Source organism: Thamnophis elegans, chromosome 13, assembly GCF_009769535.1.
Source record: "Thamnophis elegans isolate rThaEle1 chromosome 13, rThaEle1.pri, whole genome shotgun sequence".
NCBI lineage: Eukaryota > Metazoa > Chordata > Lepidosauria > Squamata > Colubridae > Thamnophis > Thamnophis elegans.
This window is the reverse complement of record NC_045553.1, coordinates 38132054-38156617: the sequence shown is the minus strand read 5'-3', so window position 1 is coordinate 38156617 and position 24564 is coordinate 38132054. Positions and strand designations below refer to the sequence as shown.

Genomic DNA, 24564 nt, shown 5'->3' with positions numbered 1-24564 from the left:
AGGTAATTGGATGCTATTGCTTTAAGCAGCCATAAAAGGAGGAAGGAACTATTACGGTTTCTCCTGATGCTCCTGATTGGTCCTGACTGTTACTATATGTGCTTAGTATTGGAGAGAAGACCGTGTATTGGATGGTGGCTAGTCTGTATGTTAGTTACCTGCCTACATGGTGAATTGTGAATTGAGCAACTGTAACTTCAACGTATTGTAAATAGACCGTGTATATACTTCAAGACTGCTTATAGCAATAGCAATAGCAGTTAGACTTACATACCGCTTCATAGGGCTTTCAGCCCTCTCTAAGCTGTTTACAGAGTCAGCATATTGCCCCCAACAATCTGGGTCCTCATTTCACCCACCTCGGAAGGATGGAAGGCTGAGTCAACCCTGAGCCGGTGAGATTTGAACTGCCAAACTGCAGATAGCAGTCAGCTGAAGTGGCCTGCAGTACTGCACTCTGACCACTGCGCCACCTCGGCTCTTGTTATAGTCTGTTTGGAGACTATTTATCCTGTTTTTGTTACGCAAGTAAAGCTATTATTTGCTTTACCTTCGGTGGCTGTGAGCGACTATCCAGAGACCTATCCGTTACTAACTTCTGCTGCAGAACTCTAGTCTCCTAACGGGGATAGACTTAACAAAAATACTCCTGAAAACCTTGCTAAGAAGATGTAGGGACTAGCGCCAAGTCTAGTGCAGACAGTAGCCAGGAGTCGACACTGATTTGAAGGCAACATCAGAATTTCCCTTCTATGTAAAATGCAGGTAGTTCTCCACGTGCAACTAATTCACTGAGTGGCCATTAAAGTTACAACAAACCCTGAAAAAAGTGACTGTCATACTTACGACCATTGCAGCCACCCGCATGGTTACAGGAATAAATGTGGTTGCTTAGCAACTGGTTCAGATTTATGACATTGGCAGCGCCCCCAAAAGGATCATGTGATCACCTTTTGCGACCTTCTGGCAAGCAAAGTCAGATTCACTTTACAACTGTGTTACCAACTTAACAACTGCAGTGATTCAAGAATAGTTGTAAAATGGGGCAGAATTCACTAAAGTGTCTCACTTAGCAACAGACACTTTGGGCTCAATTGTGGTTGTAAGTTGAGGACTAGCTATACATAGAGAGCCCCTCTTTTTGACTTTCTATGTTATGGGTCCCTCAAACTACAGCCCGGGGCCGCATGTGACCCATCAAAGCCATTAATCCATCCCGCGCAGGACCACAAGGCTGCCCCGCCCACATCACCCCACCCACCCTTTGGCCAAGCAAAGGAGTTACCTTCGTGAGCCCTGCAGGGTGGAACTGAAAGGTAAGGCCAACAATTTTGGCCTGCAGAGATGTTCTTGAGGCAGAGGAGGTAAAAAACGGGGTGCACAGAAGTCCCAGGAGGCCAAAAACTGGGCAAAAAGTGGCCCATTGTGGCCAAAAAAACAAGCCATTTTTGCCTGTTTTTGGCCTGCAGAATGCTTCTGGAGGTGGAGGGGGGGGTAAACAAACGGGGCACACAGATGCCCCAGGAGGCCAAAAGATGGGAGAAAATGGCCTGCTTTTCACCTCCCTGCCTCCTGAAGATAGATAAAGAGAGAGAGACAGAGAGAGAAAGAGGGAGGGAGGGAGGGAGGGAGGGAGAGGGAGGTACAGAAGGAGCGAGAGAGGGAAAGGGGGGGGAGAGAGATTGATTTCTCAAGCTCCTTGAGGCTAAGAAGAATTGCTGCAAAGTTGAGTTTCCTGAAGTGGACCATTAGACTCCTAAACAACTGAAAAATTATCCAGTAAAAAGAAAAGGCAACCAAAAGAGCAACATGCAAACAAAAGCAAATAAAACACCCCCCAGGAGCAAAACAAATTAAAATTTAATTTGTGTGCATTATTCAATAGGCTGTTAAATTGGCCACGCCCACCTAGTCCTATGACCTAGCCATGCCCACCCAGCCAGTCCGACCCCCCCAACAGTCTGAATTGACCCCCTGTTTAAAAAGTTTGAGGACCCCTGTTCTATGTCCTTGGTTAGTTGGAGTATCTTTGGGGCTAGGCTGCCTTCTACTCTCTTCCTTCATCCCCATTTACCAACCCCATCAGTGGTGGGATTCAGCCAGTTTGCACCTATTTGGGAGAACCGGTTGGTAACTTTCTAAGTAGTTCAGAGAACCGATTGTTGGAAGAAATCTCCTTTTGTTTTTTCCCACTTTACAGGGCTAATCCTGTAAGGAAGGAAGGCAGGAAGGAAACTGTCTGATGTTCTTTCTAGCCTCATCTTTATTGACCTGCTTACAGGAACTGCCTCTCCGGTTAGCCCTTATTACATTGTAACAGCTAAGGTGAAGCGCCCATCGACCTGTGTGACCTTGAGTTGGCCACGCCCACCCAGTCACATGACCACCGAGCCCCACCTACCCAGATGGTCATTAGGGCAGAGAACCGGTTGTTGAATTATTTGAATCCCACCACTGAACCCCATCCTTCATGGCCTGTCCTGCTATCATTGAATGAGCCCAGCATTTGATTTATGTAAGGGTTCTTACCTGTTTCTCTCTGCCAGGTATGATTTGCCTGCAGTATTATCAGAAGATTCTTGCTTTATTATGCCCAAATCCTAAGTACATTTCATTCTTCTATCACAAGCCATCATTTAGGGAAGAACCTCTGGGGCACCAAGTTGCAAGAGAAAAGAAAGTGGGACTAGGACAGATAAAACCTGGATTATGGAAAGCCCAACACAGATGGTGCTATTTGCACCTTGGTGTCCTCAAATCCCTTTTCTGATCTCTCATGTTTCTTTTAGATGCCTTTGCTCACTCTTCCTACTCTCCTTTTATGTGTTCTCTCCACTGACACAGGAAGCACATATTCTCACTTTCTACAATACCATGAGAATACAAAAGAGCAATTAAGTCAGGAGCTTAACTTTGCTTCCTGAAACTCCAGACACCAGCCAATGCTAATTAGAACCACTACTCCCTACCCTCATTCTGTGTTGAATTAATTCCCGTCTGGTCCATTAATGTGACATTCTGCCTGCAGATTTTTCTGAGCCTGGTACAAAAATCTGCTTGCCCTTTCCTATTTATAAGTTGTCTCCCTTATGTAAAAATATATAAAAAAAGAATAGAATGTGTCAGACCTCTTTCTATCCTACATGCACCCAATTTCAGACAAGGTAAGGCTATTCAATCTCAGAGTGAAGTTGCTAAAATTTAGAATAACAGAGTTGGAAGGGACCTTGAAGGTCTTCTAGTCCAACCCCCATACAGGCAGGAAACCCTACACCACTTTAGACAAATGGATATCCAACATCTTCTTAAAATACCCAGGGTTGAAGCATTCACAACTTCTGGAGGCAAGTTGTTCCAATGATTAATTGTTCTAACTGTCAGGAAATTTCTCCTTAGTTCTAAGTTGCTTCTCTCCTTGATTAGTTTTCACGTATTGCTTCTTGTCCTGCCCTCAGATGCTTTGGAGAATACTTGACTCCCTCTTCTTTGTGGCAATCCCTGAGATATTGGAAGACTGCTATCATGTCTCTCCTAGTCCTTCTTTTCATTAAACTAGACATACCTAGTTCCTGCAGTCGTTCTTCATATGTTTTAGCCTCCAGTCCCCAAATCATCCTGGATGCTCTTCTCTGCACTCTTTCTAGAGTCTCAACATCCTTTTTACATTGTGGTGACCAAAACTGGATGCAGTATTCCAAGTGTGGCCTTACCAAGGCTTTATTAAGTGGTATTAACATATGATATTGATTCTATCCCTCTGTTTATGCAGCCTAGAACTGTGTTGGCTTTTTTGGCAGCTGCTGCACACTGCTGGCTCATATTTAAATGGTCGTCCACTAGGACTCCAAGATCCCTCTCACAGTTACTCCTATTGAGCCAGGTACCACCTATACTGTTCCTGGGCATTTCGTTTCTCATGCCTAAATGTAGAACCTTACTCTTTTCACCATTGAATTCCAAATGCTAAAACAAATACTGATATTCAGTACAGGTAATCCTCAATTAAGAACAGTTCATTTAGTGACCATTCAAAGTTGCAGTGGCACTGAAAAAAAGAGACTTATGACCATTTTTTCCACTTATGACCATTGTAGCATCCCCTTGGTCACATGATCAAAATTCTGATGCTTGGCAACTGACTAATATTTATGACGGTTGCAGATTCCTGGGATCATGTGATCCCTTTTGGCGACCTTCCGACAAGCAAAGTCAATGGGGAAGCCAAATTCACTTACCAATCATGTTACTAACTGAAAAACTGCAGTGATTCACTTAACAACGGTGGCAAGTAAAATGGGGAAAACCTCACTTAACAAATGTCTAATTTAACAACATAAATCTTGGGCTCAGTTGTTGTTCTAAGTCAAAGATTAGTTTTATTTGTTTTCCTAAGTTTATGATTTCCAAGTGACTTGGGTTTCCAGTCCATATAGCCAACCTACCTGAATAGTTGTGGAATAATTATTATTTAATGGTCTCCTTATGCAAAGCTTGCTACAAGTACATTCTATACAGTAGTTCTGTATGTGTGTTTATTTGTAATTACTTCAGATTCTCCTTAAGGATCCATTAAAAAAAAACCCTGAGGGATTTATGTTTAGATAAAAAATACCCCAGCCTGCTAAAGCAAACTTCACTGGAACTTGGACAGTAGCAAAATGAATACTGCCACTGGCTCTTATTTCTCCTTGGGGGGGAAAAAGGCATAAAATTAGCATAGTAATCGTTGTGCTTTTTAAGAAATTTATATTATAAATAATGTATACAGTATATATTAGATTTTAGATTCTGGGTCTTTTTTAAATACACCTAGGCAAATAGATTTGAAAACGTTGTCTGGACTTTTATTGTTTGGCAAGGGTTTTTTTTTTTTTTAAAGATTCACTGTATATAATATTTTTTTTATATTTGCTATATATATTTTTTCCAATACGGAAAGACATATGGGGAGAGAGACTGACCAAAATTTCCTACTTTTAAACTCTGTTCCCATTATGTTACTTCATTATCAAGAGCTTAAGAGAGATAATGAGGGTAATAGGAGAATGTTCAGTATTAATTCTAAGTATGAAAAACAGGTTTTTAAAAGTGCTGTGAACAAAAAATCTATTAAAATTAATTAAAGTCCAATTAAATAGCTGATGTTAGCACAACCCACCTTCCACTGCTTGAATCCCAAAACCAACCCAAATAAAAAGACTGTAAGAATATAGAGAAATCATTTCCTATATCTGGGGAGGATTAACCAAACCAACAGGCAAAGGAGAACATGGACAATTGGAAAAGAGGACCGAATAATTGTATAATTTTCTTGGCATCTGCAGCAAAGCCTACAGTGAAAAACTACAAAAAAAATGTACAGTGGTACCTCGATACTCATCGTTAGTTGGTACTGGGAAATGTAATGAGTACCAAAAACGATGAGTACCAAAGACTTTTTTTTCCCCCATAAGAAATAATTTGGTGAGTCATGAGTGGTGCAGTGAACTAGAGGTGGATCCTCACAATCAGGAGGTATGAGTTCAATCCTAGGTAGAGGCAGATATTTCTCTCCCTGGGCACAATGAGAATGAATCTGCTGGACAAAACTCTGCATTGGCAACAGGAAGGGCATCTGTTCAGCTGCATTCAGTTGCCCCAACTCTAGCCCAAAGCAAGGGATTACAGGTGATTAAAAGACAAAATAATAGTAATAATAATTTGGTGAGCCATGACCCTGACATGTTTGATTGATTGATTGATTGATTGATTGAGAGTTTATTTATATGCCGCCCTTTTCCCTGGGGGGACTCAGAGCGGCTTACAACTCGAAGGGGGGGGGGAACAAACATTTAACACGTGAAACAGTACATAATTAAAAGCACAACATTCATACCATTCGGGTGGGTTACAGTCTTTAGCCCCAGGCCTGACGGGATAGCCAGATTTTAAGGGCTGTGCGGAAAGTCTGGAGGGTGGTGAGGGTACGAATCTCCACGGGGAGATCATTCCATAGGGTCGGAGCTGCCACCGAGAAGGCTCTCCTCCGCGTAGTTGCCAGTCGGCATTGACCGGCAGATGGAACTCGGAGGAGGCCTAATCTATGGGATCTAATTGGTCGCATGGAGGTGATTGGCAGTAGGCGGTCTCTCAAGTATCCAGATCCACTACCATGAAGGGCTTTATGGGTGACAAGTAGCACCTTGAAGCGTATCCGGAGATCGACAGGTAGCCAGTGCAGCTCGCGAAGGATAGGTGTTATGTGGGTGAAGCGAGGTGCACCCACAATCGCTCGCGCGGCCGCATTCTGGACTAGCTGAAGTCGCCGAATACTCTTCAAGGGCAGCCCCATGTAGAGCACATTGCAGTATTCCAGCCTAGAGGTCACAAGGGCACGAGTGACTGTTGTGAGAGCCTCCCGGTTCAGGTAGGAGCGCAACTGGTGCACTAGGCGAACCTGGGCAAATGCCCCCCTGGTCACAGCTGACAAATGGTGTTCAAAAGTCAGCTGTGGGTCCAGGAGGACTCCCAAGTTGCGGACCCTGTCTGAGGGGTGTAGTGTTTGACCCCCCCAGCCTAATTTGTATATTGTGTACCAAACAAACGATGAGTACCGGGGCAAAATTTCATGTCAACATGCGTTGAGTATCAAATTTGATGAAATCAGTTGAGTATCAAGGCCCCAATGTACTTAGGGCCACATGTATATTAAATTACTTGTTTCATAATCAGAAAGATTGGGGCTTTTTTTCCCAAATGTAATATTTTTCCAACAAATCTTCATTTACAGGAACACATGGTAGCAATAATAGACAATCAATGTTGATGCGTTTTCCAAATTTCACCATAGAATGTATGAGTTGAGTGACTTCCAAGTTCCATTGATCATGGATTTGAAGAGACTTGCACTGAAGCCAATGTCTGGAATCAGGAAATAAATTAAATAACATAAATGTAGACAATTGAGTCTGCTAGAGGATGAGGTGAAAAAAGGAGCAGACAATTTACAAGGTCATAATACATGAAAATTGAATGTCTGCTGTTGTGAAAAACAGTCCAACAGTTAAAAAAAAAATACAACAGCAGCAAGATATTCAAAAAAGCCAGAGAATATTTTATTTTTAGAGCAATCCTTCCAGATGGAGGATATAAGGACAAAAAAAGAGGACATCCCCGTCTTTTTCTGGACATCTAATAACTCTAATTGTTGCATCACTGCTATGTTCTGTGATAAGGACTCATCTTTGTCCTCAGTTCTCTGATCTGGACCCCTGACTAGGGGTCGAGTGGCACAGTGGTTAAATGCAGCACTGCAGGCTACTTCAGCTGACTGCAGTTCTGCAGTTCGGCTGTTCAAATCTCACCGGCTCAGGGTTGACTCAGCCTTCCATCCTTCCAAGGTGGGTAAAATGAGGACCCGCATTGTTGTTGGGGGCAATATGCTGACTCTGTAAACCGCTTAGAGAGGGCTGAAAGCCCTATGAAGTGGTATATAAGTCTAACTGCTATTGCTATTGCTATTGTTTACCATACAGATAGTCCTCAACTTACAACAGTTCCCTTGAAAAATGTGGCTTATGACTGTTTTTCACAGTTATGACCATTGCAGCATCCCCATGACCGTGCGATCAAAATTCAGATGCTTAGCAACTGGTTCATATTTATGACTGTTGAACCAGCCTGCACAAATCAGAAACAGGTGGGTTTTGAGGAAGCCAGCTCCTGAAGCTTTAACCAAAAGTGCCATCTCTTTTCTTTTACAACTTATTTTTTGTAATAAAAAAAACTTTAATTTTAAAAAAGAAACTTATTAACATTTTAAACTGACAAGCTAAGAATGCAAACTAAGAAGGAAAAGGGGAAAAAAAGCTACTTATATTTTAGTCTTATCAACAATTACTGGTTCACCAATGAATTCACTACTGTAACACTAGCGGTATAAGATATGATTGAAAGTTTTGAAGGAATCTCTACCGTACAGGTAGACCTCGACTTACAATCATTTGACAATTGTGATTCTTCGGAACCGGGTCCAATCAGAAACATATGTCTTTGGTTAATTATTATCAGTTGTCTATCTGCACTGAGCTCCATTTCTTGTAATTTAGCATATTTCCACTTCTCCATGCAAAAACTAAAATTTCAAAAGTTCAGCAGACTGACATGATTAGCCTGAACAATAGTTTCTCAATGCAGGTAGTTCTCAACTTACAACAGCTCAATTTCATTTAGTAATCGCTCAAAGTTACAATGACACTGAAAAAAGTGACTTACAAACATGTTTCACACTTACGACTGTTGTAGCATCCCCATGATCACATGATCAAAATTCAGATGCTTGGCAACTGACTCATATTTATGACGGTCACAATGTCCTAGGGTCATGTGATCCCCTTTGGTGACCTTCTGACAAGCAAAGTCAACGGGGAAGCCAAATTCACTTAACAACCAGGTGACTAACTTATCGACTGCAGTGATTCACTTAACAATGGTGGCGAGAAAGGTCGTAAAATGGAGCAAACCTACTTACCAAATTGCCTCACTTAACAACAGAAATGTGGGGCTCAGTTGTGGTGGTAAGTTGAGGACTACCTATATTTTTGTAAATCCTGCTAGCTGTCCTTGCAGGGTTTCAGAATCATTGCAAAATCCACAAAGACGTAAAATGAAAATCTCAGCCAAGGGAGTGACCAAGCAGAGACGTTTCCACCAAGCTGAATAAAATCCTATTAGAGAAGATGTGGACCATTTTTTGGCAGATTTACCTTCTTGTGATGAATTCCTGATCAGACTTTAGGATTAAGGATAGGAAAGGAGAGAACCAGCTTTCCACTTCTTTTAAAGAAAAAAAACTTCTTCTTTTAAAGGAAAAAAAAATTGTCCCTCCCGCTTCTTTCAGTGTGACATTTCCTCACACCCCAAGCAAATTGTAGAAGTGGAAGCCTTGATGATCACAATGGAAAGGAAATGTTAAAGCCCTTTAAAATGTATTCAGCCCTTCTAACCTGAATCAAGCCATTTGTGTCTGCTGTTTATTCTGTTTGGGGAGAGCATATCTCTTTGAAGTGATAGGCAAGGGGGGGGAAAGCACAGTTCTTCCTGCTGTCCAGCTTCCATTCTTCCCGATTCGCTTTCCCTTGAAACTTTCCTTTACTGGAGAAAAAAGCTGGCCTTTCCATATTTAGGAACAAGGTTATGGGGAGCCATTTCTACTGAATTATAACCCAGTGGGTTATTGAAAAGTGGGTGGAAATAAAGATTTCCAGATAGACAATGAAGAAAGAAGCATCAAATGATTGGCTGGAATTACAAGGATGTAGAGAGCAAGGTCATCCACAGCTAAAGGTAAAACTCAAACCCTCTGCTTGGAAAGCCTATGCTCATAGTCCTCGGTGAGGTGCTTCTACTAAGCCTCCTTCTCAGTGAGAACTGAGCCGTTTTGCCAAGTCTTTCTCTTGATAGCTGTTTAGCTCCAACAACTGCTTCCTGTTGGGGCCCTAAGGAGCCTGGGCAGGGAAGCAATGAGTGGCTGGGAGGGAAGGGGCGAGTAGAGGCCAGCAAGGCGCCCCTCAATGTAAGTGATATCAAGTTGGCCATGTCCACCCAGTAGCATGACCACCTAGCCATGCCCACCCAGCTGGTCATTAGGCAGATCATATTAGTGGTCCACAGGATTTAAAATTATGAATTTAGTGGTGCCTGAGGTCCAAAAGATTGTTGACCCCTGATCTAGAGAACTCAGTAAATATCTACTTTTGACTTATCATCATCATCACTATCATTGTCACCATCATCATCAAAAAAGGAGTGTCAATCTTGAATTTCGTATCTTGCAGAGGAATGGACTGATTTATTAGAATCCCTTTCCCTGTAGAACATAATTTCTGACATTTGGGCTATTTAACACTCTTAAATAAAGTGGGGAAATGGGCCTATACCAAGTATCTAGCAGGAGTGAAGAGCATATCTCAATTCTTAAAGCCCCCATAAAAGCAAGCAAAAGATTCAGATCAGGTATGACAGGAAATTAATTCTGAGACAAGCTGCGTTCACACCCTTTTCTGAAACATTACAAAAAGATGAAGCTTTGGAATGGGGTCTCTCCAGTGACTGCACCTGGGCAACCTTTGGTATTTAGCAGTGTGAAGGGCTGGCAATGGAGTGCCATAAAGCTGGTGCCCTCTTGAGATGCATACAAAAACATTCTCAGTGCCGCATGGTAATCAGCTTTCAAATATTCTATTTTATTAATATGCATGGCTTGTCTAACTAGATGGAATTAAACATGCTGACTGAAAGAGCTTGTGGAAAGGAATGATAAATATTATAAATTTAGATAAGCAAGCAGGTCCGGATCCAGAATGGCATCTTTGGCATTTTCCAAGGCACCCTATGAAAATGTTCACTTCCCTTGGTTCTAGATTTATTGATGGCTTTGCTAAGAACCTCTGATAGGCGATTGCTATCCATAACTTGCTTTGTCCTGTGCAGTTTGGATTGGAAGATTATATTGCTTAGTGCCTATTTCACCAAAGACCTCCATATGGCTTACAGTTCATTGAAAGCTCAACATCATAGCAGAGGTGTGAAACTCAGGAATGACTGATACAACCACATTACTTCACAAATTATTTACTGAAATATGCATAATCATTTCCTAGAGCATCTTAGCCCAAGAGGCAATCAAAAAAAAATGAAGCAATTAATATATATTGTATGCAATAGTATTATTGGACTGTATGTGACAATCAGTGACGTGCGGTGAGGTTTATGGCTGGTGAGGCAGCAATTTTTTTAGACTTGTGGACTTCAACTCCCAGAATTCCACAGCCAGGCATGCTCAGTTCCGATTTAAAGTGACAGCATTTGTTTTTCTCCTTTGCTAAATAAGTTTCCTTCTTTCTTTTTCTTTTTCTTCTCCCTCCCCCTCCTTCCTCCCTCTCTCTCTCCGTTCCCCCTCTCTCAAACACAAACACACACACACACACACAAAGTTGCACCAGGAGGATGAAGTTTGAATTCCTCCCCCTCCCTCCGACCCACATGTACCTTTTCTAGCTGTTTCAGAGAGGATTTCAACTCTGCTCTTGCCTGTCATCATGAAAAGAAAAAAAATGTTAAAGGAAAAAGGCAAGAACTGAGTTCAGGCTGGGCTAGTTGCTGCCAGAGTCACCGTGGATGACTGCTTAATTGTTTAAAAAAGCCTCTAAAAAAGCACCCTCTACAGGAGAAGGCAGGAGAATGACATGCCTCATCTACGTCAGGAATTTTTCGGCTTTTAACCCTTGCTTAACTTTGCTCGAGTGATCATAAAAAGTCATCCATGGTGACTCTGGCAGCAACTAGCTAGCCTGACCTCAGCTCTTGCCTTTTTCCTTTTACATTTTTTTTTCTTTTCATGATGACAGTGGTGAGGCTCTGCCTCCCCTGCCTCCCCTGACTGCACGTCCCTGGTGACAATAGATTGAAATGTGATAAATGTATAGAGTTATGGCACAACTATGGAAATAATAGACATAACTATGTTGTACAATATCATGTACTTAAAAAGAGATTATACTATAAGATGAAGAGAATAATGGTTAGGATTAAAGTATATAACACCATGTATATATTTAAAAAGGACTTGGTACAACCAGTATACTGTTGTTGCAAAATTGAAATTGTGATGTAGTATAAATGGAAAATATACAGTAAAAACATTTATAAAATAAAAATAAAAAATAAAGCAATGATCAGTACAAATTACGGATCTGTTTTTGCAACCAAGAGCTTTGGTGAATTCACTTGGTGTGGAAATTGAAATCAGTGATGAAAACAATTAAGCTCTTGGCAGGAGAGCATTAATATGTCAAAATTCCTGACTGGCATCTTCAGATCATATAGTGTTCCCATCTTCTGTTGGCAGATCTTAATTCCTGAGAAGAGGTATAGGCACTGAGGTTCCCTTCAAGACTTTGAATGCCTTTGCTGATAATTTTCTCTCAGACTAAAAGCTTACTGGTGGCTGGTACCATTTCTTTAAATCTTTCAGCCAGAAATATAGAAATTGAAATAGGTTTTCATGCTCTTTCTTTTGTATTTTATTGCTGACCTTGTTAGCTTCAGTTTTTCCTCCGTTCAAGACTCTTGTTTAATGCAGGGATCAGTCAGTTTGCATAGTTTCAGTGCTAAAGGCTGATCCTATTCAAATGTTCTTTCCTTTTTCCAAACTTAATAATGTGTTGAAACTTGCCCTTCCGTTTCCTAAACATCCCTCCCTCCCTCCCTCCCTCCCTCCCTCCCTCTCTCTCTCTCTCTCTCTCTCTCTCTCTCTCTCTCTCTGCAAAAGAATATTTATTTTCTATTGTATTCCTCAGGATGCTTCAGGATGTCCTTTAATGATGTCTGAGGATTACTACTTTTTTTGACTGGGAGTGCAAGATACTGACAATTTTATTATTTAATTAAAAACTTCCTCACTTCTCCTCTCCTTGTCCTAGCTAACGCAAGAAATAACCTCAGGGTGTCTCCCATTGGGACGACATGGGAGCTACAGAGCAGGGAAGCTACAGTGAAAAGGAATTCACACCCAAATTCCTTCTTACTTAGCACAAAGTTACTGGACCCACATCATCTTTTGAGACTCTCACCTGTTGTAGGAAAGACGGGACACACAAGCCAGCTCTTCAGAGAAGGAAAAATTTATTTGTGCAGGTTCATAGCAAAGAATAAATGGCCTGAACACTGAGTGAAATTCAGGAACTTCCTTATATAGTTTATCACTTTCAGCCAAAGCCATCTGTTAGTTTTGGAAACACCCCTCAAGATTTGCCCTTGAGTTACAGGAATATTATGTCTACAGGATGTCATAATACATAGGTCAGTCAACGGACATACATAGCTCGTATTTTGAGGAACTAACAATATATGTCTACCAAACAGAATAACAGCCAAGCCAGCAGATGGGCTAAAATAGATGCTTTGCCTCAGTATATTTCATGTGCAGACTCCCTTCTAACCCGTGTCTAACCGCACTATGTCCTAAAAGCAAACCTTGCCATTTCTATATGAACAGTTAAAGCTTAATATCATGAAACCCTAGTTTGGTTCAGGCTTGAGGCCTACTTTGGTTCAGCCTGCCACATTACACCCAAGTTTCCTTTCATCTTAAGGAAAAAAGATGTAAGGCGGATTTCTTTCCCCTCAAATTAAAGCAGAATGGCTGGTGAAGGGCAGGAGATACATTCAGCGGAATGCCAAAAAGTAATAACCGGTTGTTTGCTTTCTTCTGCAGACGGTAGTCCGTGATGGCAAGAGAGAAAGCATCATGAGCATGCTGTTCGTCTCTCCATCTGACATTGAGAATGGCCAAATCATCGTCTGCCGAGCGACCAACAAAGCGGTTCCAAGTGGAAAGGAGACTTCAGTCACCATTGACATCCAACGTGAGTGCGGTGGAGTGCGTTCATCTTTTTTTTCCTGCCAGCTTTTGCATTTCATTCCACACAGCATTCAGAATACTATAATCCTTATTGCCATTTGAAGCACAAAAGGGGAAAATATTCCTTACGAACGGGATTGCGCAGAAATGATACTTATTAGCAACTCCTGGCTACGTGCAAAAAAAATCACACTACTGGAAATCAGTGATTTTTGTGCAATGTCAGTTATAGGCTATATCTGCATCATGACAAGGAAACGTTTTCTGGCATGGAGGTCTATTTTAATTACTGATTTCCTTTCAGTTCTCATTTCTTTATCATGCATAGGATTATGAACACTGAAAGAAAAAAGAATAATCAAATGTTCACTTTTAAGAAAACATGTGTCCCATGAAAACAATTCTGATAAATGAATGAAGGTGTAGTAAAACTGCCCAGTTTATCCATCTGCTGATCTGTTGTATCTGTTCAGTAATTTCTGCAATCACTTATTTGGGGGCCAGGAAATTTCAACTTGACAACTCCTTAAAAAAAGAATCATATTACAAAGGTTATCAAGATGAAAGATAAAAGGCACCAAAGAACCAGCATTCACACTATCAAAGGTGGGGATTTTTTTTTCAAAGGACAACTGGACTTTTTCTTTGTTTTTATTGGAAGATGTTTCACTTCTCATCCGAGAAGCTTCATCGGTTTCAGACCCATTTACACACTGATTCCACACCACACCTGGAGTTGGCTGACCCTGAGATAAACCCACAAGGGGCCTCAACAGCTCTCAGGGAGAGTGCTAACAACCAGGTGATTGCAAAAAAAAAAAAAAATGATCCTTCCATCATCCCTCCCCCCACAACCTGTCAGAACTAATTCTTCCATCTCACCCTCCATCCCGTCAGAACCAATGAAGCTTCTTGGATGAGAAGGGAAATGTCTTCAAATAAAAACAAAGAAAGTCCAGTTGCCTCTTGAAAAAGCACCTTTGAGGGAACCATGACCTGGATGACTGAGAATCTCCAGAGACATTCACACATTAGATTGCCTATTGTTATCTATTCTCTTGTACCTAATCCAATTAACTTAAAAAGTTATATGGAGAATTACTAACCACCTTCAACCACCTGTAGCTCCCAGGATATTTGGGGGATGGTGGGGAGAAAAGAAGGCAGCTTGGCCATTAAACTGGGACACCAAACCTACAATATGTGAGTATGCCTGTGTATGCACACACTAATTTAGTTGTCTCCTTGTTCGCTTGTTTGATGTTGAAATCGATCAGCAGAACAATGCAGAAAGGACCTCATTGAGGTGACAGTAATGCCAAACTTCCCTTTTTTTTAATTTTAATTTTTTTCTGTAGGAGACGGTTGATGAATTCTCAAGGGTTTTCAGTCATGTAAGAAACAGAGAGTAGAAATGAAGAATTTGTCTTTGCCTTGATGGAAACGAAACATAGATTTCCGCATCACAGATTTTTTTTTCCTAGTTAGGAATAAGGCTTTAGAAGATGCCAGAAAACATCTCATGTTATCGAACACCCAACAACTAACAAACTTTTTGATGTTATTATAGCATTCTGTAGTTTGCCCAGGAGGAATATTTACGATGCACATATTCTTAGGGCATTCATGATACATGTACTACTGTAGCTATAGAGGGGCGAGCATGATAAATTGCTTGTGTTTGTTTACTTGAAGAAATTGAAGAAATTGAATGTGCTGTGCCTCTTCTCTCCCCCCCCCCCGCCCCCAAAAAACCCCCTCCAAAATGACATATGGAAATTTGCTACTATTTGAATCGATTCACTCCTAGTGAGCAGTCTTTCACTGGTCAGTCATCAAGGCCAAAACGAGTCTTCTCAGCCGCATCGAAATGCAAGGCAGTTGTAGCCTAAATAATTTAGTGCTTGCAATGGCCAGCAGTTATTGCCAGATGAATTGTCGAGATTCAAAGCATCCTGGAAATGAAGGTCTAGGGAGGCACGGAAAGGGCAAAGGGGAAGGTATGTTGCTGAGTTTACAGGCCTTGATGGCACTTTGCTTCGTTGTTATTAAAGGGAGGAAAACTTACAGAGAGGGGTTAATAATGCAATTTAGCCGGCTTGAGCTTAAATTGCTGAGAAGTGGTCTCAAGCCAACTGTTGAGAGAGAAACAAAATAGTGGCTTCTAAGTGGAGTGAATAGGATATTAGCCCAGAACAATGGACACCCACATGGGAAGAGGCTCAGAGGAAATTATGGATGTACAGCATTATTAAATGAGAAGGTGTGAAAGACTTTTTAAGCAGCAAGCAAGACTTGCTTTCGTGGTTATAACCTGTGGGACAGAGTATGCTTGCATCACAAGTAAACAAGTAGACTTTTTATTAGAGACCATTCAACTTAATTTAATAAATTTTTATGCTGCCCAACTCCCACCAGCAGAGTAACAGATTAACAGAGTTGGAAGGGACTTTATAGGTCATCTAGTCCAACCCCCCCTCAAGCAGGAGACCCTACACCATTTCTGACAAATGGCAGCCCAATCTCTTGTTGAAAGCTTCCAGTGATGAAGTTGCCACAACTTCTGAAGGCAACTTCTGTTCCATTGGTTGACTGTTCTCACTGTCAGAAAATTTGTCCTTATTTCCAGGTTGAATCTCTCCTTGTTCAGTTTCCATCCATTATTCCTTGTCTGGCCTTCGGGTGCTTTGAAAAATAGCTTGACCCCCTCCTCTCCTGTGGCAGCCCCTCAAATATTGGAAGACTGCTATCATGTCTCCCCTGGTCCTTCCCTTCACTAGACTAGCCATGCCCAGTTCCTGCAACTGTTCTTCATATGTTTTAGCATCCAGTCCCCTAATCATCCTGGATGCTCTTCTCTGCACTCTTTCTAGAGTCTCAACATCTGTTTTATAGTGTGGTGACCAAAACTGGATGCAGTACTCTAGGTGTGTTCTTACTAGGGCTTTATAGAGTATAGCCAGCTCTGGATGTCTTACAAATTTGTCTAACATTCAAAAACAAACAACTATATAAAACAGAGAAACAATACAACACTAAGGAACAATGATGTCAAAGGAAATAAAGCTGGATGGGAATAAGAAAAAGAAAGGAAGGAAGCATCCTTGACAAGGCCTGGATGGAGAGCCATATCTTTGATATACCAAAAGATTGGGGGAACCTTTCAAATCTTAGGGTGCAGAAGGCAGATTTTTAAAAATTCAGGGAGATATTCAGATAAGTTTCTGCCCTGAAAGTAGCCCATATTGAACTTCCTGGCACTCTTAAATATTAGGAAGTGACAACAGAAAATATTTATTGACATTTTGTATTAAGCCATATGTCGTAAAATATTTTCTATAACTTGCCAAATTTCAGTTCCACAGGAGCATGTCCTGGATTTTGTATGCATTGCATAAGTTAGCCAATTTGAAAAAGTTGGTTGAAAATCCCTTGCACCATTTTGCCCAGTTAAAAGTTTCAGACACAAAGGTGCTTCTTTTAAAAGGCAACTGGGATTCTTTATTTTTTTTTCTTTAAGATCTTTTGTTTTTCATCCAAGAAGCTTCTTCAGTTCTGACTGAATGACGGAGAATGGAAGGATTTATATTCCTAGCCCTCTATCTGAGAGACGTTGAGGCCACTTGGAGATTTATTTGTGTCCTCCAAACAGCCTCAATGACTCGTAGAGAGAGTCATTGGAGGAGAAGCGAAACATCTTGAAGGAAAAACAAAGAAAGAAGCACCTTTGGGACAAACATAACCTAGATGACTGAGAATCTCCAGAGACAATTACAGACACAAGAAATTTTAGCAGTGTATAAATTCTAGGACAGCATTCCAGATTGAAAATGAAGCAGGATTGCTGAATCAGAAGCAGGCAGTCCTGATGAGCATGTAATATGTCAACTACCTTCCAGTGTGAAAACAGTGATTCCATTAAAAACTCCCAAAATAAAATTTAATAAATGAGATTTATTCATTGGGGAATCTTGACTCTTCTAGCAGCTTAAATCTTGTGCAAAATTGGCCATTCTTCTTTAAACATAAAGGTCCCCCTCGAACATGCATGCTAGTCATTCTCTACTCTAGGGGGCGGTGCTCACCTTGGTTTCAAAGCTGAAGAGCCAGCGCTCTCCGAAGATATCTCCATGGTCATGTGGCCAACATGACTAAATGCCGAAGGCGGATGGAACACTTTTACCTTCCCACCAAAGGTAGTCCTTATTTTTCTACTTGCATTTTTACATGCTTTCAAACTGCTAAGTTGGTAGAATTTGGGACAAGTAATGGGAGCTTATTCCGTTTTTGTGGCGCTAGGGATTCAAACCATCGAACTGCTAACCTTTCTGATCGACAAGCTCAGCGCCTTAGCCACTGAGCCACCACTCTAGCATAGTCATTCCAGCTTTTTCCATACCTTGCTATTTCAAATATTGGTAGTCTCAGTTTGAACTGATGTTGCTTTTTAGCAGCAATGCTGCTGCAAGAGATGAATGGCGTGAGAGCTGAATTTGTTCTTTGAACCAATAACCACCCTCATTACTTTACCGAAATAATATTTCCTCATGGCTGAAAGGACATCATAAATATCTACACGTACTAATACAACTCACCTACTTTATGCATCTTTCAAGGAGGACAGATTAAGGGGAAATCCATTTTATATAAATGCAACATGGATGGCAGAAATAAATCACTGGGGCTCAAGATGAAAGTAGCCAATACGAGCCCTTACCTGTCATTAAACAGCAGAGGACCTCCAGCTCTTCATCCCACCCAGCTCTCTAAAAGAGAAACATGGGCTTTGTTACAGAGAGTGAGCAACTCCAGCTGAAGCATCTGTTCAAAGTGCTTTTCCTACCATCAGCCACATCAAAGCAGGCCTCCTGTGAGTAATGTGCCAAACATCACAAGTGGGATTAAAATCATGTTTAATGGCTTTATATGCCATAAACTATTTATATAGCTAAAGCCCAGAGGCTACATGGAAAGCGCATCCTGTGTGCCAGGATGGAGCAACAACTGGAGGGGATAAGGTTTTTTGAGTCTTCTTGCACCTAACCGATAGCTTTCTTCTGCTCTGCTCTGCTCTGCTTACATTCTGTGTTTAAGTTTGTAACTTTGTGATAACTTCAGAAATCAGAAGTGATTGAGAAATAGTAAACCCACTCCATTGTCTATGCCACAAAACACTGGCAGTATGAATCTATAAAGCCTTAGTAAGCCTACACCGAGAGTACTGCATCCAGTTTTGGTCACCACACTATAAAGCAGATGTTGCGATTCTAGAAAGAGTGCAGAGAAGAGCAACCCAGATGATTAGGAGAAGGGATGCTAAAACATACGATGAACAGTTGCAGGAACTGGTCATGGCTAGTCTAGTGAAAAGAAGGACCCAGGGGAGACAGGATAGCAGTCTTCCAATATTTGAGGAGCTGCCACAGAGAGGAGGGGGATCAAGCTATTTTCCAAAGCACCTGAAGGCCAGACAGGGAATAATGGATGGAAACTGACCAAGGAGAGATTCAACCGGGAAATAAGGAGAAATTTTCTGACAGTGGAAACAATCAACCAATGGAACAGCTTCTGAACACCTTCAGAAGTTGTGGGAGCTTCAGCCCCTGAAACTTTCAAGAAAAGACTGGACTGCTATCTGTCAAATGGTATAGGGTCTGCTGGGTGGAGGGTTGGATTAGATGCCCTACAAGGTTCCTTCCAACTCTGTTAATCTGTATATGATTGTTTGAACTTGGCAGTGTGATTTTCTTTGAGTTAAAACAAGAAAGCATTTTATATGTGTGTGTGTGTACGTGTGCGCGCACGCACGCACGCGCACACACACACACACACACACACACATATGCTTGAACAGATAGTAAGTTCTAGCCTTGTCCCATTCATTGTGTATAAAGTTAGTACCCACCCCTCTCCCAGAAGAATGAAATATCTTAGGAAATATTAAATAGGCAGAATATTATATTTCCTTAAAGGGAAACATTGAGAAACATGGTCTCGGAAACCAGCCCCTACCTTTTCTTAATAGCCCACAGCAATTGTCAGACTTAAGAGATAAAATGATAGATAGCTGTATTCATAAGAAAATACCCTCACTCAAGTTCCAACAAAGGTAAGATTATCTGTCAGCCACAATAGGAATTGCCCAACACCCCTTCATTGCATCAGCAATCCAAATCTAGCTCAGACAACTTACAGAGCCAACTATGATCCCTACATAATTCCTGCAACAGTCAATAGAATACATGTTCTTGCACAGGAACAGTAAGCTCAAGTGCAAAGCCCAAGAGAAGGTATAAAAAAACCTTACTCACAACTCTGTGCTTCTGCTTCATCATTAAACCATCTTTCCAATCATCCTCCATGTTTCCAGTGTCTTTCTCCCAACTTGGAACTGAACCAGATGGATATTTCTTCCAACAATTGCATCCTTCTGTGTAGAATGACTGTCGGTTCCATCCTCAAATATTAAGAACAGGCTCAAGCTGTGTTTGCATTTCCATCTTATATTTCCACCGACTAAACATTTCCAAGAAGAAGAAGAATGGACTGTGGCTTTCATTCCATTTCAAGAGAAACTTTAAAAATGCTTTCTAGCTATGCTGGTTTATAAGCAGTCTCTTTCATGAGCTAAAATGCAGGCCCCTCTCCTTCCGTGACTCTATTACTTAAAAAGGCTTACACAAATGATCGATTGCAACCAAATAAAATCCCATTATGCTGAATAAATATTTTTTCTGCATTTATGCAAATTTCACTTGATTTCTAGGGTAGAAATCTTTAGCTTGTCTTTAGAAGGCCATTAGGAAGCAGGATGGATGTTTTGATTTTTCACAGGGAAAATAAAAAGACTTTTATTTGTCCTTAACCTACAGTAGAATTTGTTAAACTACTATAAAGGGAAAAAACATACATCGAACAACAGAAAGAAAATCTGCTTTCTAGGAGCCCAAACAGAATCCGTTTATTCATTCTACTCAGACAGGGAACTGTATTGTCAAACAAAGGGGGAACTATTAAGAGAAGCTTGATTCATACATAATAAAGGAAGGTGATTAGCTGTTGTTGTCTAACAATAGAGTAGTGTCAAGATGCCTGCAAATGGATTAAGAGTGTACTGGATGTCTCTGGGCTCTTGTGGGAGCACATCTCATTTAAATTCCAACCTGTGCTTGCCTTTATTGTAATTTGGATGGCACGTTTTGAAAATGAGATTAAAGCAAATTGAAAATACCTATAATTTCTCATTATAATTTCCCAGCCAGAAGACCATGGCTATACTCCCAACAAGGCATTCATCCCAGCCTAGTAAAATCCTCACTACCACGAGGGTGAAGTCAGCAAGGGAATAAATTTACCCCATGCCATTTTGACTACTACTAGGCCCTTATTTTTTTTTTGCTTTTCTTCCATCCAATCTGCTTTTGCTAAGTGAGTTTCATTCATTTCAAAAAAAAAAAAAAAAGCGTAATTCTCTGGTTCTTTCCAGTTTATTCTACAGAATCCTGCTGTTCTCCAAACAATGTGATGGGCTAAAAAAAAATGTTGCCTATGTGGAGCTAGGTTTCCTTTGTAACAGGATGAGGGGATTATAGGGATTAAGGTATCTACTTCATTTTTCTCAAGTTGCTCAAAGTCAGGTCCAGAGTTGCTGGGAGTAGATATCATTCTCCAGCAATGAAATTTCAGGCAGTGTTCTTTTTAATAAGGGACACAAATGCCATTGATCTCAGGGATTTGTCTAAACTGACCTATCTCCTGCTCTTGATAAAGTGAAATTTTGCAAAGGCTCTTTTTTTCTTCATGATCCTATGTCCCTTTTTCCCCCCAATAGTCTACTCAAATGGCCTACTGCTAGAGAAAGAGATGGGGACTATTTGATCCCATTCTTTTTTTAAATTAATATTTTTTTAATTTTTAATTTAAAACAAATACATCATCGTTCTTTACATGCTATAGAAATGTGCATCTTTGTGCATCTCTTCCACAGTCAACAAACATAGTTCATATTAACTTAATAGCAATAACAGTAGACTTATATACCGCTTCATAGGCCTTTCAGGCCTCTCTAAGCGGTTTACAGAGTCAGCATATTGCCCCCAACAACAATCCGGGTCCTCATTTTACCCACCTCGGAAGGATGGAAGGCTGAGTCAACCCTGAGCCGGTGAGATTTGAACCGCTGAACTGCTGATCTAGCAGTCAGCCTGCAGTGCTGCATTTAACCACTGCGCCACCTTGGCTCTTAAGTATTTTAAGTATTAAAATACTTAAGATAAAATACTTAAGTATACTTAAGTATTTTAACTCAGATATTTATACATGCCACCATCATTATATCTCCGTTTTCATTTCACTATAATTGTTTAAACGTCCTTCATCATAAAATATGCCAAAGTTAAATACATAACCACATACTGGCCTTTCAATTACTATTTCTAAAATCCTCCTCTAACACTAAATCATTATGTCTTCTTCTAGCTAAACATCCATAATATTTAATAAGAAAGTTTTCTAATTCTCCTTTCCAAATCACTGTTTAAAGTTTGCATTCAGTTTCCTTATATCCATATCTATATATGCATTGTTATTCATAACATTATTCATACTGTATCATAACATTTCCCCCCTAATAATCAAAACTTTAATTGTATCTAACTTAGTTCTTATTTTGTTGTTGTTGTTGTTGTTGTTGTTATTATTATCCTTTATGTATAATCCAAAGGTATTGCTAATCTTCCTTACATGGGTACCATTCAATATTCATATCCAATTATGCTCATCATACCACTACACATTGTATACATTAGTAACATTATCAGTTATTTATTTAAGCTATATCTATTATCAATAAATTTCACTAAGTTTAACTAGTTTTAAATTATATTCTTCCATCTACTTGCTCCCATTCTTAAATACTTGTATCGAATTGGTATTTCTATACAAAGGGACAGTTTAGTTATCATTTAGATTTAAATTCTTTTGAGCGAGAAACTGCAAGCATCAAAGAAGAACTTGAATTCCTGTCACTGACCACCGACTATCCCAAACCTAGTTTTGGAATTTCCTGACAGTTAGAACAATTAATCATTGGAATAATTTGCCTCCAAAAGTTGTGGTGCTCTAACATGGTTTTCTGACCAAGGCTTCCACAGCAGCACGAAGCCAAGTCCTCGTCCCGATAAACCCCTTTTATTTAATTTACAGTGAATTCCTCTCCAGCAAAGTCTTTCCTCTCCCGCAGTCTTTCAAGATAGCTCACAATTAACAAACTTTATCAGGCTTGGAGAGTGGCCAGGCCAATATCTTTCAGATGTCACAATACTTGGCAAGAATGCAGGAATAAACTAATTGTCTCTGGCAAACATCACTCCCCTCTTGCTTCTCTTTTATTCCTTATGGGAAGGGCCCTTCACTGTCCACATGTGGCTTTATTCCCAAGTCAACCCTTGTTCCTTAGCTTTTCCCTTCGTCTGGCAACTCTGTGCATGTGCCTACAGGGAACAGGCTCCAGCTGTTCGTCTGCCTCACAGATGTCAGACTTTGAAGGCAGCTGATAACTGTCAGACAGCCCTGGCCCCATCTCTGCCTGTGACGCAGAGCACTCATCAGAGCTAACCCCAGACTCCAGGATTGGTCCATGTTCCTCCCCAACCTTCTCACTGTCTGAATCTGCTTCCAGCTCCACTGGCAGGCCACAACACATGGGAGGTTTTTAAGAAGAGATTGGGCAACCATTTGTCTAAAATGGTATAGGGTTTCCTGCCTGGGCAGCAGGTTGGACTAGAAGACCTCCAAGGTCCCTTCCAACTCTGTTATTCTGTTTTTCTGTTATGTCTATTCCCTCTGCCATCAAAGCTTCTGAGGGTCCACAGTAGCATCAGGGACTATAATTCTACATGATGCCAGGGACTAAAGTCTACTCAACCACCTGTTTTATACTCATGAGAAGCAGATGGCAGTTGGGCCATCCAGAATAGTCTACTTCTCCATCTGGCTAGTGGGATTTTTGGATCAGATGATACTCATTATCTGCTAAGTAAGGTTACGGAATATTGATACGGAAAAGACTCACCATTAGCCAGGGAAGAGCAAAACAAATGGAGCCATAATTGATGGTTGCAGATTCAAATGTATTGCTGGGGCTCCAATATGTTTGAAATTTGCACTCAGTAATCTAACAGAATGTATCTCTCCTTATTCTGGATGTCTAAGTTCGTGAGTGATGAATTAAATACATTTCACACATTTTAAAGGCAATATCTTCTTCCCAATTACTCCACAGGCATTTGGGTTTGACTCCTGGCATGAACAATGTCTATTACATCACAACAGATGCTTGCCTTTAGACTGTCACCCTGTAATTTACTCTCCTGGAAGAAAAATTGGTTGAACATATTGGAATTTATTTCTAGGTAACCTCACCCAAAAATGCACGGCGGTAATAGTACTGAGCACAAAGACTAATTATGTGACGTTTTCCTCCCCGGTTTTATCTCCTAAGATGTTCAAGCAGTAGGTACAACTGATTAAAAAATCCATAAAAACGGCACTGTAGCAGTGGTGTCAGAAGCAACCAAATCAACAACAATCTAACCATTCAGAGTAATGTAGAGAATAATGACTCCCAGTAACCACCAGAAATCTGGAAAACAAATAATGTACAGATAAGATAAACCAGCTGAACAAGTGTAGGGAGTGCAATGACATCTTTCTGAAAGTTCTACTTACCAAAGTCTGCAAAAATGGAATCATTTTACAGCAAATGTAATTGTAAATCACCACAGTGTAAAAAAGATGTTGAGACTCTAGAGAAAGTGCAAAGAAGAACATCAAAGATGATTAGGGGACCAGAAGCTAAAACATATGAAGAAGAGTTGCAGGAACTGGGTATGTCTAGTATAATGAAAAGAAGGAGCATTGATCCAATATTTAAGGGGCTGCCACAAAGAAGAGGCAGTCAAGTTATTTTCCAAAGCACCTGAAGGCAGGACAAGAAGCAATGGATAGAAACCAATCAAGGAAAGAAGCAATCTAGAACTAAGGGGAAATTTCCTGAAAGTGAGAACAATTAACCAGTGGATGGCTTGCCTCCAGAAGTCATGAATAACACTGGATGTTTTTAAGAAGAGATTGGACAACCATCTGACTCATATGGTACAGGG

General features: G+C 40.6%; 1 protein-coding gene across 1 annotated transcript in view; it reads left to right on the top strand.

Annotated features, from left to right (window-relative positions):
* Positions 1-24564, top strand: part of KIRREL3 (kirre like nephrin family adhesion molecule 3) — a 428294-nt gene that overhangs the window by 237380 nt on the left and 166350 nt on the right. The window contains exon 5 of the mRNA XM_032228762.1: positions 13256-13406. Coding sequence (XP_032084653.1) covers positions 13256-13406 — 151 coding nt within the window. The remainder of the gene's footprint in view (positions 1-13255; positions 13407-24564) is intronic.